The sequence below is a fragment of the Xenopus laevis genome, chromosome 8L (genome assembly GCF_017654675.1).
Source record: "Xenopus laevis strain J_2021 chromosome 8L, Xenopus_laevis_v10.1, whole genome shotgun sequence".
NCBI classification, from domain to species: domain Eukaryota; kingdom Metazoa; phylum Chordata; class Amphibia; order Anura; family Pipidae; genus Xenopus; species Xenopus laevis.
This window is the reverse complement of record NC_054385.1, coordinates 115,392,931-115,409,101: the sequence shown is the minus strand read 5'-3', so window position 1 is coordinate 115,409,101 and position 16,171 is coordinate 115,392,931. Positions and strand designations below refer to the sequence as shown.

The following is a 16,171-nucleotide window of genomic DNA, read 5'->3' as shown; positions in this document are numbered from 1 at the left end:
CACATGATGTGTGCAGATCAGAAACAAAAAAAGCAGTTTCAACAGGCGTAAAAAACACAAACTTTTCAAAGCATCAACCGCAAACCCTAAAAACACTCTAGAAATCACGCAATCGCTCAAAATGGCAAACGTTTTTAACGTTAAGTCAACATCCTCAAATGTATTGATGAAAGAAAATCGTACTTTACTTTAAAGTGAAAAAAAATAAATGTAAAAATGATCCATAAATCGAAGACCATCTTGTTGATGAACTAAAACTCTCAGCAGGTGTCGTTACAACTGTCCTGCGTTACAGAAGTCAGTGAGCTGCAGTGGGACAGAGAGGCCTCCCTTACTGTTGGGCTCAACACTGACCCCTAACTCACGGGATATCTAATGCAACTTATATCCCAGCAGTGAATTATGGCTGCAGCTGGGGCATTATGTCATAGAATGGATGACAGTTGCTAGACATGACTATGAACCAGAAGCTAAAGTAGTCATCAATTTAAAGGGGAGTGATCGTGAAAATGTAATTTTAATATTAGCTTCAGCATACTAAAACAAGATCATTTCTAAATGCAATCAATTAAAAATTCTGCATCATTTCTGAAGTAATCAAGTTTATCTTCACTATCCCTCTCTCGGCATCTGTTTCTCTTCATTCTGTCTTCATGCAGCAGTTGGGTGTAAGTTATTCATTGACAGTTAGATCCAATTTATCTTATAGGGGGTTTTTCTTTCCTAGGAGATGTATTAGAGCTCACTCAAATAACCGATTCCAGTACAAACAAAATCTAACAAAATAACTGCCTTTTGCAGAAATCCTGCATGTAGAGAGACATGATGTTTGGCGATTTTAATACAGTGAGCTCTAATACATCTTCTAGGCAAAAGGAGCCCCCCTATAAGATATATTGGATCTAACTGTCAATGAATATATGACACCCAACTGCTGCATGAAGACAAAGTATGCTGAAGCTTATATTAAACTTTCATTTTCGCGATAGTTGCCCTTTAAGTATTCAATAGTAACTGTACTTAGGGGTCCAGCCCTATTATAACTAGTTCCTCATTGAAAAATGTTAAGGATGAACGAATCCTTTTAGGGTAGGACTACACGGATGTTTTTGGCGCGATCCTACGCGCTGCGACAAAACGCCAGCATCAAATCGCATGAGACAGAAATAAGGTCATGACGGTCATGTTGCGTGGGATCAACGCTGCGACTTCATCTGACAATGCATTCACTTACCTTATTTCCGTCGCATGCGTTTTGACGCCGGCATTTTGTCGCAGCACGTATGTGTAGTCCTACCCTAAAACATCGGTGTTCTGCTTTTCTAAAGCCTCTTAAAAACACATACAAATACTGGGGCTCATTTATAAACACTGGGCCTATTTACATCTGAGCAGCAAACCATGGTGACCAATCAGATGTTTGCTTTCATTGTTCTACCTGTAGCTGGCTGAAGCAAGACTAATCACTGATTGGTTACTATGCGTTACTGCCCAGGTTTCATATTGCCCAGTGTTTATAAATGAGCCCCACTGCGTTTCGGAGGAATGCAAGAATAATTTAACAAATAAACTGCATTGCTTAGTAAAGCTGCACTCTATAAAAATGCATTTTCCGTTTCCCCTAAATTTGTTTTATATGTAAAAAGTACTGTCTCCACAGTAACAAAAGTCTTGCTTCTCTTTGTTTGTTTGGTGCGCCACTTTTACACGTCATACACTTGTTTTGTCAAGATAAAGAGAAACTGAATCGAATTAAAACAAAAATATTTAAAACAATATTTACTAGGGATGCACCGAATTCAGGATTCGGTCTTTTTCAGCAGGATTTGGATTCGGCTGAATCCTTCTGCCAGGCCGAACAGAATTCAAATCCTAATTTGCACATGCAAATTAGGGACGGGGAGGGAAATCTCGTGACTTTTTGTCACAAAACCAGGAAGTAAAAAATGTTTTCCCTTTCCCACCCCTAATTTGCATATGCCAATTAAGATTTGGGTTCGGTATTCGCCCGAATCTTTCCCAAAGGATTCAGGGGTTCGGCCGAATCCAAAGTAGTGGATTCGGTGCATCCCTAATATTTAACTAAGGCTTCTTTTGCTATGTAAAGCCAGCCATACACATATCCATATGATAATTGTGTAAATGTATGTTGGATAAACGATAGACTGTTAAGATATCAGTCAGTTCATCCATCATGCACCACATCGACCAATCATCAGAGTCTGCAGTTCTGATTGGCGAGTTTGTTGGCATGAGCAAATGGAAGAATGAGAAGGAGGCCCCATGGTGTAAGGCTGCTCGTATAGTATTTATCCATCTGTCCTGCAGTCTGATAGGCTGGACACCTTAAAACAAGGACAGTATATGAGATGCGACTATGGACATTGTTTTATCTATATATTTTTTTTTTCTTCAGAATACTGTATGCTAATATCCACACGTACTGAGAAATATAAATAGGTTAAGAGTTAAATAATAATTAATAATAATATTTGTATGACAACCTGTGTTCATAAATAATGCATAGAAACTTGTAGAAAAATATTTAGGCTTGCTTAATGCAAACTTGTATCTCACATGCTGTAAAAATGCTTAAAAAAATTAGCACTCTTGTGCCCCTTAGTGCTCATTTATGTATCAAAGTAATTAATTAATTAATAGAATGCACTGCTGCCCTGCACTGGTAAAAGTCTGTGTTTGCTTCAGAAAGACTACGTTAGTTTATATAAATAAGATGCTGGGCACAGGTTACATAGCGTATAACAGATAAGCACTATTCAATACAATGGTGTTTTATCTGTTATCTGCTATATAACCTGGACCTTTTCTACTTTTTTCCAACTTGAGTGGCTGCCCCCATGGCTACACAGCAGCTTATTTATATAAACCATAGTAGTGTTTCTGAAATAAACACCGAATTTTCACCAGTGCAGGGTAGCAGTAAATTATATTTTAAAGGACCAGTAACAGCAAAAATGTTTTTTTAAAAATTCGTTGGTATGCTACGAAAAACATACACCAACACATATTAAACTTTAAAGTTGCTAAGCCTTTATTACGAAATAACTTACCGAAACTCCGCTTGCGCTCCGCTTCAGAAAAGGTGATCGGCGCTCCATTTCTCCTCCCTGCCTCGCTTATAGGAGATAGCCAGGGAGGAGAAATCGAGCGCCACATGATGGATCTTTGCCCTGTTGCCGTTTCTGAAGAGGAGCGCAAGCGGAGTTCCGGTAAGTTACTTCTTAATAAGGACTTAGCGATTTTTAAAGTTTAATATGTGTTGGCGTCTTTTTTTCGTAGCATACCAACAAATTTAGAAAATGTTTGCTGTTACTAGTCCTTTAATCACTTTGATACACTTTCATTTTTTTGGTGTTACTGTTCCTGTAAGAACGTATTCCCCCCAGATGCCGCGCTCTGCACTGAGCAACAGATCTGAAAATCCAAAACAGAGGCCTTGGTATTTTACAATGTCTTATTTTGGCCTTTTTTGCTCTTTAAACACTACGTGGGGCATCATAATCAAGCCCTTGATAAACATTTCAGTATAATCCCATATTAGGATAAAGGAGCTTGACTTGTGTGAATTCTAAAATGAGCTTTTAGATGACTTTGCCGCCCAAAGCATATTCCACACTCGGAACAGATAAAAGGCGTTTCTCCCGTGTGGCTCCTCTGATGTTCGCTCAGGTGCGAGCGGCGCGTATAGCGTTTGCCACATACCGTACAGGCAAATGGCTTCTCTCCTGTGTGAATCCTCTCGTGTCTCGTAAGAATGGAGTTGTCGTTGAATCTCTTCCCGCAGAAAGAACAGGAATACGGCTTCTCTCCGGTGTGGATCCTCTGGTGCTTCGTGAGAGCAGACGCGTAGTAAAACCACTTCCCACACTCGGCGCAAGAATAGCGTTTTTCACCCGTGTGACTGGTTTGATGAATAAGCAGCTGGGAGCGATCTACAAAGAACTTGCCACATTCAGGGCATGGGAATAGCCTATCGGCGGTGTGAATTCGCTGGTGCCGAACGAGAAGCGTGTTGTCTCCGTAGCACTTCCCACATACGGAACACGAAAACGGCTTCTCCCCGGTGTGGTATTTCTGGTGCCTAATGAGATCTCGGTTACAGGGGAAAAGCTTCTGACACAACCCGCAGATATATGTGGCCTTGGTGTGTTTTTTAAGAGGAGACGCAGAGATGGACTTGTTAGTCACCATTTTACCATTTTCCTTGCCCTTTATCTCTGACAAAGGGGTATTCAGGCTGCATGCTTTATCAATGGCTGCATTGGTTATCTGCATGTTTTCAGTAAATGCTAAAACGACGATATTTGGGCTCCTTTGTGTTCCCTCTTCATAAGAAACTGATTTCTTGTACGCAGAATGTGATGCACTATTGGCCAAATTCAGTTCTACAGGAGGAAATGCAGAGTTTAGGAGAGTTTCTACTTTGTAATCTTCTTCAGCCATGTCTTCACCCTGGCACGGGACATCATCCCAACCATATTCTGCTTTTAGATTATCCTGAGAATCAAGGTTATTTTCCCAATCTGGCAAAAAAATAAAAACCAAAGATTTAATTATTCTTACACTGACACGGGATATCATCTAGGGATGCACCAAATCCACTATTTCAGATTCAGCCGAGCCCCAGAATTCTTTTGCGAAAGATTCGGCCGAATACCAAACCGAATCCTAATTTGCATATGCAAATTAGAGGTGGGAAGGGGAAATTTTTTTACTTCCTTGTTTTGTGACAAAAAGTCACGCAATTTCCTCCCCTGCCCCTAATTTGCATATGCAAATCAGGGTTGGGTTCGGCTGGGCAGAATTCGGCCAAATCCGAATCCTGCTGAAAAAGGCTGAATCCCGAAACGAATCCTGGATTTGGTGCATCCCTACTATATTCTGCTTTAAAGGAATTGTTCAATATAAAAATAAAAACTGTGTAAATAGACAGACTGTGCAAAATAAAAAATGTTTCTAATATAGTTAGTTAGCCAAACATGTAATGTATAAAGGCTGGAGTGACTGGATGTGTAACATAATAGCCAGAACACTACTTCCTGCTTTTCAGCTCTCTTGTCTTTCACTGATTGGTTACCAGACAGTAACAAACAGACTTGAGGGGGGTTACATGGGTCATAACTGTTGCTTTTGAATCTGAGTTGAATGATAAGGATCATTTGCAAACTCACTGAACAGTTATGTCCACTGTGGCCCCCCTTCAAGTTGCTGACTAACTCAGAGTTAAGAGAGCTGAAAAGCAGGAAGTAGTGTTCTGTCTATTATGTTAGAGGAGTGCATTTGAATAGAGTATAATATGTAGGGGACAGGCACGCTGGTTTGAGCGTGTGAACTACACTACAGTTTTAACATCACTTACCCAATAAGCATAAAGGTGGAGAATTCGGTTGCATTACTTCCTTGTATAGGGTCTTGTTACAACTTAAATACTCCCATTCTTCCTTGGAGAAATAGACAGAAACATCCTCACACCTTACAGTGACCTAAACACACAGAGCTTGCAGTTAGCACCATGAGAAAAGTACTGTTGTATTATACAGAACAACCAGTCTGGCAGCACCCACCTCTTCAGTCAGCAGGAAAATGATATTGCTTATGATTTCCAGAATCTCCTTGTCTCTTTCCTTACCCGTGGAATGATCCAAAGGCGGGGTATGGTGCTTGCAGAATCCATTTACCATGCACACCTTGCATCTGTGTTTGGCATCATCTGCCGACTGTCTCACAACAATATAATCCTACATAATGAGACAGAAAGTTAGAATTATAGGTAGAATAATACATGGTGCTTTGTTTCAATTTCAGCTGAAAAGCATTGTTAGTTTAGAAATGACACCTTTACTTGAGCTCCACATCGGTCTGTGTCTGTTACAAATGAGCACTAAGGGTGGTTCCAATAGGATGTGGGTAGCCAATCACAGCTTTCCTGCCCACCAGATGTACAGTAGAAGCTTAAAAGGGTTTGTTCACCTTTGAGATAACTTTAAGTATGATGTCGATAGGGATATTCTGAGATCATTTGCAATTGGTTTTTATTATTTAAGGATTTTGAATTATTTCGCTTTTTATTCAGCAGCTCTTCAATTTGCATTTTAAAGGAAAACTATACCCCCCAAACAATGTAGGTCTCTATTAAAAGATACTGAGTAAAACAGCTCATGTGTAAAACCCTGCTTCATGTAAATGAACCATTATCATAATAATATACTTTTTTAGTAGTATGTGCCATTGGGTAATCTTAAATAGAAAATTGCCATTTTAAAAAATAAGGGCCGCCCCCTGGGATCGTAAGATTCACTGTGCACACATACAAACCACATGTAAGGTCACATGAGCCAATTAACAGACAGAGTTCTGCCTTTTGCTTCCTCACTTCTTCCTGTTACAGTTAGTGTTGTAGTATTTCTGGTCAGGTGATCTCTGAGGCAGCACAGATAGAGTCACGAAATGGTGGTTCAAGGCAAGAGATGTAAAAGGGCAATATTTATGTAAATATATATTCCAGTTTGGTAAGATTCTTTAATATGTCATTCAATTTGATATAAACTATCTGTTGCTTAAGTGTTCATTTTGGGGGTATAGTTTTCCTTTAAGCAATCTGGTAACTAGGGTCCAAATTACCCTAGCAACCATGCATTGATTTGAATTAAAGGACTGGAATATGAACAGGAAAGGGCCAGAATAGAGAGATGAGTAATGAAAAGTAGCAATAACAATTGGGGGCCATTTACTTAGCTCGAGTGAAGGAATAGAAGAAAAAATACTTTGAATTTCGAATGGTCGAATATGGCTACTTCGACCATCGAATAGGCTACTTCGACCTGCGACCATGACTTCGAATCGAACGATTCAAACTAAAAATTGTTCAACTATTCGACCATTCGATAGTGGAAGTACTGTCTCTTTAAAAAATACTTCGACCCCCTAGTTCGCCACCTAAAACCTACCGAGGCCAATGTTAGCCTATGGGGAAGGTCCCCATAGGATTCCTAACAATTTTCTGATCGAAGGAATATCCTTTGATCGATGGATTAAAATCCTTCGAATCGTTCGATTCGAAGGATTATTTGTTCGATCGTAGGAATAGCGATAAATCCTTCGATATTCGAAGGATTTACATTCGGCAGTCGAATATCGAGGGTTAATTAACCCTCGATATTCGACCCTATGTAAATCTGCCCCTAAATGTGTAGCCTTACAGAGCATTTGTTTTTTTAGATGGGGTCAGCGACGCCCATTTGAAAGCTGCAAAGAGTCAGAAGAAAAAGGCACATTATTATAAAAATATAAAAAATGAACAATGAAAACCAATTGAAAAGTTGTTTAGAATTGGCCATTCTATAACATACTGAAAGTTACCTTTAATAGTCGGTTTATTTGCCTTCTGACATCTGTGAGATGCTGTAAATTGCAGCCTTGGAAATATATGGCATACATTTTATTTAAAATGCTAACTTCAGCTTATATTTGCAGTTGAAAGACATTTAAACCATTTTGAAAGTCAATGTATACTTTTCAAAAAAATTTTTGAGGACAACTTACTTTTAGCGGCATTTTCTAAATATGCAATGTATTAATATTTAGGTATTGTGAGTCCTGTATCTGGGAGCAGAAGTGGGGTTTTGAATAGTGCACCTATCTGCTACAAGGAAGGCTAAGTATATAGCAGGGGAGGAAACTGACAATGCATTTATATGAGAGAAGATTATTTAAATAGGTTGTTCTCCTTCCAAAACTTTCTTCAGTTCAGTTGGTTTCAGAGAGTTTGCCAGGAATAAGGATTCCCCCAATTACGTTCTATTTTCAATGTGTGATTGTTTTTCTAATACTGAAGTGTAAAGTTTAATTTTTCACTTTCTAAAGCAGCTCTGCGAGGGGGGGTCACTGATTCTCTAAACTGTTCTAAATTGATACTTTTACTTGATACATTTCTTATCTCTGTCCCTGCTGAGCAGAATCTCTGGGTTTCATTACAGGCAGCTGTTAGAATTGATACAATAGTTGCTAATACTCCAGAGATGCTGCTGAGAAATGTAACAACGTGGGGACACATTTACTAAGCTCGAGTGAAGGATTCGAATGAAAAAAACGTCAAATTTTGAAGTATTTTTTTGGGTACTTTGACCATCGAATAGGCTACTATGACCTTCCATTTGAACGATTTGAACTAAAAATCATTCGACCATTCGATTGTCGAAGTACTGTCTAAAAAAAACTTCGACTGCATACTTCGGCAGTTTAAACCTACCGAGGTGCATTGTTAGCCTATGGGGACCTTCCCCATAAATTGAAGAAAAATCCTTTGATCGTTTGATTAAAATCCTTCGAACCGTTCGATTCTAAGGATTTTATCGTTTGATCGAACGATTTTTACTTCGATCGTAACATTTGCGCTAAATCCTTCAAATTCAATATTCGAAGGATTTTACTTTGAGGGTCAAATTCGAGGGTTTATTAACCCTTGATATTCGACCCTTAGTAAATGTGCCCCTAAATATTGTAACAGTTCAGAATCTGCACCTGAATTACTGAGCTGCCAGACTCAAACACCAGAGACACCAACATTCAACTTTAAACTTAGATTTTGGAAAAACGGTAAAAAAATCAAAGATGGAAAGTACCTAAAAAATTCTTTATTTCTTGGGAACAATCTGAAAACAAATGAACTGAAAAAAAAGAAGGTGGAAGGTGAAAACCCCATTTAAGAGAGGTAAAATGACACTTTGGGGCAGATTTACTAAGCTCGAATGAAGGATTCGAAATGTAAAAAACTTCGAATTTCGAAGTGTTTTTTGGGCTACTTCGACCATCGAATGGGCTACTTCGACCTTCGACTACGACTATCGAAGGATTCGAACAAAAAAAATCGTTCGACTATTCGACCATTCGATAGTCGAAGTACTGTCTCTTTAATAAAAAATTCGACCCCCTACTTCGGCAGCTAAAAGCTACCGAAGTCAATGTTAGCCTATGGGGAAGGTCCCCATAGGCTTGCCTAAGTTTTTTTGATTGAAGGATATTCCTTCGATCGTTGGATTTAAATCCTTCGAATCGTTCGATTCGAAGGATTTAATTGTTCGATCGAAGGAATAATACTTCGATCGTTCGATCGAATTTTCTGCGCTAAATCATTCGACTTCGATATTCGAAGTCGAAGGATTTCAATTCCCAGTCGAATATCGAGGGTTAATTAACCCTCGATATTCGACCCATAGTAAATCTGCCACTTTGTATTTATAATTGAATCTAATATCCCCCTTAAACAGAGATGACATTTCTAGGACCTCTCACCTCTCCAGTCAGCAGAGAGACAATCTTCAGTGTGAGAAACAGAATTTGCTCATTTAGCTGAATCTTCTCCATGTCCTTTATCTCTGAGTCTGCAGGTTCCTCTGATATTTTCATTAACTGGCTCTGGAAAAAGACAAAGAAAAAAACATTGTGAAATATTTCAGTTTTGAAATTCTATGACTGTCCTCTGAACCTTAAAGGAACAGTTCAGAATATAAATAAAAACTGGGTAAATAGATAGGCTGTGCAAAGACACATTTTTTATTTTGCACAGCCTATCTATTTACCCAGTTTTTATTCTTATTCTGAACAATTCCTTTAAAATGTATATTGCGGAGATGCTAAATAATTTGATAAACTCTATGGTGTAACCCTAAACTGCAACAACAACAACCTTTAAAAGTATCCCAGATCCTCACCAATGAGAACGTTACGGGATTAAATATATAACTGAGATTATTGCAGAAGGTAAATGAATGCACTCCCAAATCCTTACAGTGGACCTGTCACCCAGACACAAAATCTGTATAATAAAAGTATTTTTCAAATTAAACATGAAATCCAATTTCTATTTTTTATTAAAGAAGTCATAGTTGTTGTAAGCTCATTTAAAAACCCCAGCTGTCAATTAAATATTGTCTGCCATTCCTCTATACTTTAGTCATAGACTTTCCATTCAGCACTTCCTAGAAGTCACTGCTCTCCCCACATTTCCCCTGTTCTCTTCACCATTTAATTGTGTAGCCAGGACATGGGGATGGACATCAGGTCCCCCATTCTGGTGCACAAACAAGATTCTGAGATGATGCAATTTTCAAGACTCTCAAATTCGAATTATAAATAATCCAAACTCAAAATAATTTTGATGCCCATTGACTAAAGTGCGTTTCGCAATTTTTTTCACCATTTCGCATTTTTTTCTGAGCTTTGCAAATTTTTTCTGCAAAACGGGACAAATTTGCCCATCAAATACATTGCCAAATTACCCATCAGTACATTTCCAAGTTTATTGTTGAAGACAGACAGAGAGAGAGAGAGAGAGAGAGAAAGTGAGAAAGAAGGAAAGAGAGAAGAGAGAGAGAAGATATATATAGAGAGAGAGAGAGGGGGGGAGAGAAAGACAGAGAGAAGAAAGAGAGGGGGGAAGAGAGAGAAAGAAAGAGAGAAAAAAAGAAAAAGTGAGAGAGAGAGAAGGAAGAGAGAGGGGAAAGAGAGAGAGAGAAAGAGTGAGAAAGAAAGAAAGAAAGAAAGAAAGAAAGAAAGAAAGAGAAAGAAAGAAAGAAAGAAAGAAAGAAAGAAAGAAAGAAAGAAAGAAAGAAAGAAAAAGTAAGAAAGAAAGAAAGAGTGAGATGAAAGAAAGAGTGTGAGAGAGAGGAGATAGAGAAGAGAGGGGGGAAAGAGAGAGACAGAGATTGGAAAGAGATAGATAGAGAGAAAAAAGAGTGAGATGAAAGAAAGAGGGGAAAGAGAAAGAAAGAGATAGAGAAGAGAGGGGGGAAAGAGAGAGATAGAGAGAAGAAAGAGTAAGAAAGAAAGAAAGAGAGAAAGAAAGAGAGAGAAAGAAAGAAAGAAAGAAAGAAAGAAAGAAAGAAAGAAAGAAAGAAAGAAAGAAAGAAAGAAAGAAAGAAAGAAAGAAAGAAAGAAAGAGATAGAGAAGAGAGGGGGGAGAGAGAGAGAGAGATTGGAAAGAGATAGATAGAGAGAAAAAAGAGTGAGATGAAAGAAAGAGGGGAAAGAGAGAGAAAGAAAGAGATAGAGAAGAGAGGGGGGAAAGAGAGAGATAGAGAGAAGAAAGAGAAAGAAAGAAAGAAAGAAAGAAAGAAAGAAAGAAAGAAAGAAAGAAAGAAAGAAAGAAAGAAAGAAAGAAATAGAGAAGAGAGGGGGGAAAGAGAGAGATTGGAAAGAGATAGATAGAGAGAAGAAAGAGTGAGATGAAAGAAAGAGGGGAAAGAGAGAGAGAAAGAAAGAGATAGAGAAGAGAGGGGGAAAGAGAGAGATAGAGAGAAGAAAGAGTGAGAAAGAAAGAGAGAAGACAGAGAGAGAGAGAGAGATCAGTCGTTGGTGTATCACAGGCGGCTCCTGACAGTCACATACAGACATATGGAAATAACTGTTACAATGAATACGATGCAGGTGTCAGGCCATTATTAATAACAAGTTACTCCTAATCCACATAAACCAAGTGCTGCCAATAAAGACAACAAATTCCCCGTTTTTTGGGGGGTTTTTTTCAGAATCATCACTAACCTCCAGGATCTTGACTTGCCGGTGACAGATGGCAATGGCCTTAACAACTTCCTGTTTTGCGTTCCGAGCCTCCGGGTAAAAACCAAAGGCGACCAAATTCTGTCCGGAAGTTACAGTTGGGTTGCTAGGCGAGGATGCTCCGAAAGGTACCGCGCGCGCCAAACCCAGAGAGCGGGCAACTGGCATAGTACCGTAACCTAGCAACCAGCAAAACAATTGTCCGCGAGCACTTCACGGGAGCGAGGCCTGACACGCGGAAACAGCGACGCAGCCACAAATGTCAGCTATAAAACCAAAAGCGCTTCTAGGTATCCAGCCAGCATTATAATTGCGATGTCTGGTAGTAGGAGTCGTATTGCTGATTGCTGCGCAGTAAATCTTATCGGCAGTTATAGTTCGCAAGGGCGGGCGGTTACTTTCCTACCTATGGATGTTTATATATATACTCACATGTTCATAATAAACCGTCAAGTTGGTCATGTGTACCCGCCCCCCGCTCTCTCGCGTGCTGGCGAGGAAGCTCTCTGATTGGATCCCCTTTGACAGTAATGGCTTCCCTTCTGTTAGAGCTGTCAGCTACATTGTCTTGTCCAGTTGATTTAGTTTTTACCCTGCGCCATGAAATGTGCGCGTCATACCATTAAAATGCGTAAGATACGCACGTTACCTCTCATGATCCCAATCACATTTTAATCATAGGCCTTGCATTTAACTGAAAAAGGAAAGGAAAGACTTGGTGCACTTGGGGGTGCCAAATGTTACCTGAAACCCTGGGCCAGTGCTCCTATCAGCAGAAAACTGCACTAGCCTGGGGTTATTCCAGTGAGCACCACGGAGCGCTTCTCTTCCGGAAAGACACATGCGCAGTAGAATGAAATAGACGACTTTTTAGTTAAAGTTCGGCTTTTCACTTTAATGCACATGCACAGCCGCGAGAAGAAGGAAGAAGCCGGAAGAGGAGCGCTGTGTGCTGCTCACTGTATAACCCCGGGTCAGTGCAGTTTTCTGCTGATAGGAGCACTGGCCTGGGGTGTCGGGTAAGTCAAGTTGGTCATGTGTACCCGCCCCCAGCTGTGTCGCGTGCTGGCGAGGAAGCTCTCTGATTGGATCCCCCTTTGACAGTAATGGCTTCCCTTGGGGTGCCTAACATTTGGCACCCTCAAGTGGAAGAAGACTTTCCTTTAAAGGGCATGTAAAGGCAAAAAAATAAATCCCATTTTTACATTCTTTAATAAAAAAGAAATCTATCGCCAACATACTTTAATTAAAAATGTGTACTGTTTTTATAATAAACCTGACTGTATGCAGTGGAATTCCCTTCTGCCTTTTTCAACAGGATTTGGTTTTGCCTGAATCCTTGTGCCTGGCCAAACCAAATCCAAATTTGCATATGGACTTTAGGGGTGGGAAGGAAAATCATGTGACTATTCATCACCATACAAGGAAGTAAAAATGTTTTTCTACTTTTTCCTTTCCTGACCCTAATTTGCATATGAAATTACGAATTAAATTCGGTTTGGTATTCGGCCGAATCCCAAAAAGTGGATTCAGTGCATCCCTGATTAAAAGACACACAGAGAAGTTCCTGAGCGATGCAAAGGAAGTCGTACGTAACTGAGAAGTGATTTGTATCATTCACATTGTAGAATTCACACACAAGTGACATCACTAATCACTGAGCACTATGTTAAAATACATTTTATAAGATATTTGTATCTCTTATAGGAACATTTGAGTCAATTTCTCTACAGAAGTTTTTATGCTGTGGTTTAAACATGCGTAGAATTAATGAGAAAAAAACTGTTTATGTGTATTATTTTTAAAGTTAAGGGAAATGTGATGGGCAAATTTCTCCCGTTTTGCTTTCCCGAAAAATGAAAAAGTCAAAGTCGCGAAACGGCGGAAAATTTGCAAAAAAATTCTTGAAAATTGACGCCCGTGTAAATTTTGGACGCGAGTTCGAAAAGTCAATCACGTCAATTTTGACGCTGGCGTTAAAGTCAATGGGCGTCCGAATAGTGTTGTTTTCGAACGCGCGTCCAAAATTTTTGGACGCAGTTGAATTTTCGCCAGCAAATTTTTGTGAATGTATTCACCGGCTCAAATTTTCATGAATTTATTCGCCCAGAATTTGCGCCAGGTGAATTTATTTTCCCATCACTACCTATAATTTAGGGCTCTTACACATGAGCGTTCTGACCTGCGCTCCCCTGCGTTCCGTTTTTTGGCGTTCAGCCGCAGGGGAGCGCAGGAATAGACGCAAGTCATTATTTCAAATGGGGCTGTACTCACTCAGGCGCGTGTAGGCGCCGAACGCAGGTTCAGACGCAACATGCTGCATTTTTCCTGCGTTCGGCGCCTACACGCGCCTGAGTGAGTACAGCCCCATTTCAAATAATGACTTGCGTCTATTCCTGCGCTCCCCTGCGGCTGAACGCCAAAAAACGGAACGCAGGGGAGAGCAGGTCAGAACGCTCATGTGTAAGAGCCCTTACAGTTTAGGAACTCTTGTGGGGTTTTTGAACCCGAATGCTTCATCACAAAGGCTAGAGCATTCTTTAATTGGGTCTATAAAGTTAACCTTTTGTCAAGCCAGTGGTTGCCCCAAATTGCCAGGCATTGCAAATAATGGCTCTTAGGCACCTTTAATCCATGGCACTGGCATTGTAAAGGGTTCAACTGCCACCTGAGTGCTATGGTGACTGGCTACAAAACAGTTTCTTGGTACACTTGTAACTCTAAACATCAATTCAGCTGCATATATGAACAACTTGTAATCTTGACTTTGGATCACAAAACAGTTTTCAAGATGTTATCATAATCAACCATTTATAAAGTGCCAACATGTTTTGTAATGCTGTGAGATTGGAGCAGGGCATTTACTGTAAATACTTTCAGATGAAGTCAAATGTATGCTATCCTTTGTATAACTTGATATAAGTGATATGTTCTTGAAATAATTATGGACACATTTACTATTGGTCGAATAATTAACCCTCGATATTCGACCATCAAAGTAAAATCCTTCGACTTCGAATATCGAAGGTGGCGAAGTAGTTAGTCGATTTTTTTTTAAAGAGACAGTACTTCGACTATAGAATGGTCGAATAGTCGAGCGATTTTTAGTTCTATTCGAAGTCCAAGTCGTAGTCAAAGGTCGAAGTAGCCAAAAAAAACCTTCGAAATGTGAAGTATTTTTCATTCTAGTCCTTCACTCGAGCTAAGTAAATGTGCCCTCTAGTTACACCAATAATTTGGGTCGAGAAAGACCAAAGTCCATCAGCAAGTTTGGCAATACCGGTTATCAATCCGAGGTATCCATCTCTAAAAACCCATAGCTTGCAGGTGATGTGTAACTGCACTGATTGTAATAAATATTTAACCAACAGAGATTTTGGTTATTTGAGTGAGCTCTAATACATCTGCTAGGAAAGGGAACCCCCTTAAAATATATATTAGATCTAACTGTCAATTAAAATCTGACACCCAACTGCTGCATGAAGACAGAATGAAGAGAAACAGATGTTGAGAGAGTAAATATAAACTTGATTATTTCAGAAACAGTACAGAATATTTAATTGATTGTATTTAGAGTTTCTTATTTCAGTATGAGGAAGCTTATATTAAATTTTCATTTTCGCAATAGTTCCCCTATATATAACCCCAATTCTTCAGAAAAAAATAGCGTCATGTTCTACCAAAGCGTGACTAATATGAAAGCACAGCTCATAAAACAGAATTGAAATTGATTTTATTAGGAACAAATGAGCAAAACAGTAATACATTTGACAGAACAGAGCTTGCATGTTACAACATAAAGAATAATAAAACTTGTTTTATAGAACCATTGATATTAGTTAGTTAATGATCAGGCAGTTGTGGGCAAATTCTTACACAATTATAGTACAAAAATGTGTGCCCTGAAAGTATTGAAAGAAATTCTTTTGCAAGTAGAAATTGTATGATGTACAGTAGAGTTGTGGTGTGTACATTTCATAAGAGAAAATGAGAAATAAAAGTATGAAGTTCACACTATTTCCATAGCAGAACACAGCCTTATTACTAAGGCTAGATGGAAGTGTGTGACTTCAACTCTGCTGTAAAGGTGATGGCAGCAGACTCAGTAGCCTAATAATACATCTTCGGGCCACTTCTTTTACAGGAAATCTGAATCTAAAGCCCACATTTTTGCTTTCACAGATTTACACAACATCATTTAGGGTAGGTCTGAGTTTTCAGACTATTGTAATTAATTAATCTTTTATAGTCAAAGTTAAAGGTATACAGTCATGGGAAAAAGTTTTTTTTTTATTTTTTTTAAATGTATCAGTTAATAGTGCTGCTCCAGCAAAATTTTGCACTGAAATACGTTTTTCAAAATAGCAAACTGATTTCTTTTTATATTTTATTTTGATATCTGACATCAGCTAGACAGATTGACAGTTTCCCAGGTGCCCCCAGTCATGTGATTTGTGCTCTGATAAACTTTAAACATATGAAGTAGAGAAGGGGGGATATGGCTGCTCCAGACTCACCTCCTGTGTGCATAAGTAGTGCAGCTCCATTCTGCTCTGTCGAGTGCTCAGCCCCCAGCGTTCCCACTGTAAGTGCT

The 16,171-nt window shown here is 39.2% G+C and overlaps 1 protein-coding gene across 1 annotated transcript; it reads right to left on the bottom strand.

Annotated features, from left to right (window-relative positions):
* Positions 1 to 3,328: 3,328 nt before the first annotated feature.
* LOC108699300 (zinc finger protein 2) lies at positions 3,329 to 11,986 on the bottom strand. The gene is made up of 5 exons (XM_018231302.2): positions 11,560 to 11,986; positions 9,313 to 9,435; positions 5,586 to 5,759; positions 5,381 to 5,504; positions 3,329 to 4,544 (listed from the first exon to the last, which is right to left on the bottom strand). Exons 1-5 carry the CDS (start codon positions 11,743 to 11,745, stop codon positions 3,559 to 3,561), a joined length of 1,593 nt encoding a protein of 530 aa, XP_018086791.1. The 5' UTR covers positions 11,746 to 11,986; the 3' UTR covers positions 3,329 to 3,558.
* Positions 11,987 to 16,171: the final 4,185 nt, after the last annotated feature.

Coding starts and splice junctions, on each gene's coding strand:
- LOC108699300 (XM_018231302.2), bottom strand. CDS start 11,745: ATGCCAGTTGCCCGCTCTCTGGGTTTGGCGCGCGCGGTACCTTTCGGA. Junction 9,436..11,559: donor GGCAAGTCAAGATCCTGGAG/GTTAGTGATGAT, acceptor GTCTTTTTCCAG/AGCCAGTTAATGAAAATATC. Junction 5,505..5,585: donor TTTTCCTGCTGACTGAAGAG/GTGGGTGCTGCC, acceptor CTGTGTGTTTAG/GTCACTGTAAGGTGTGAGGA.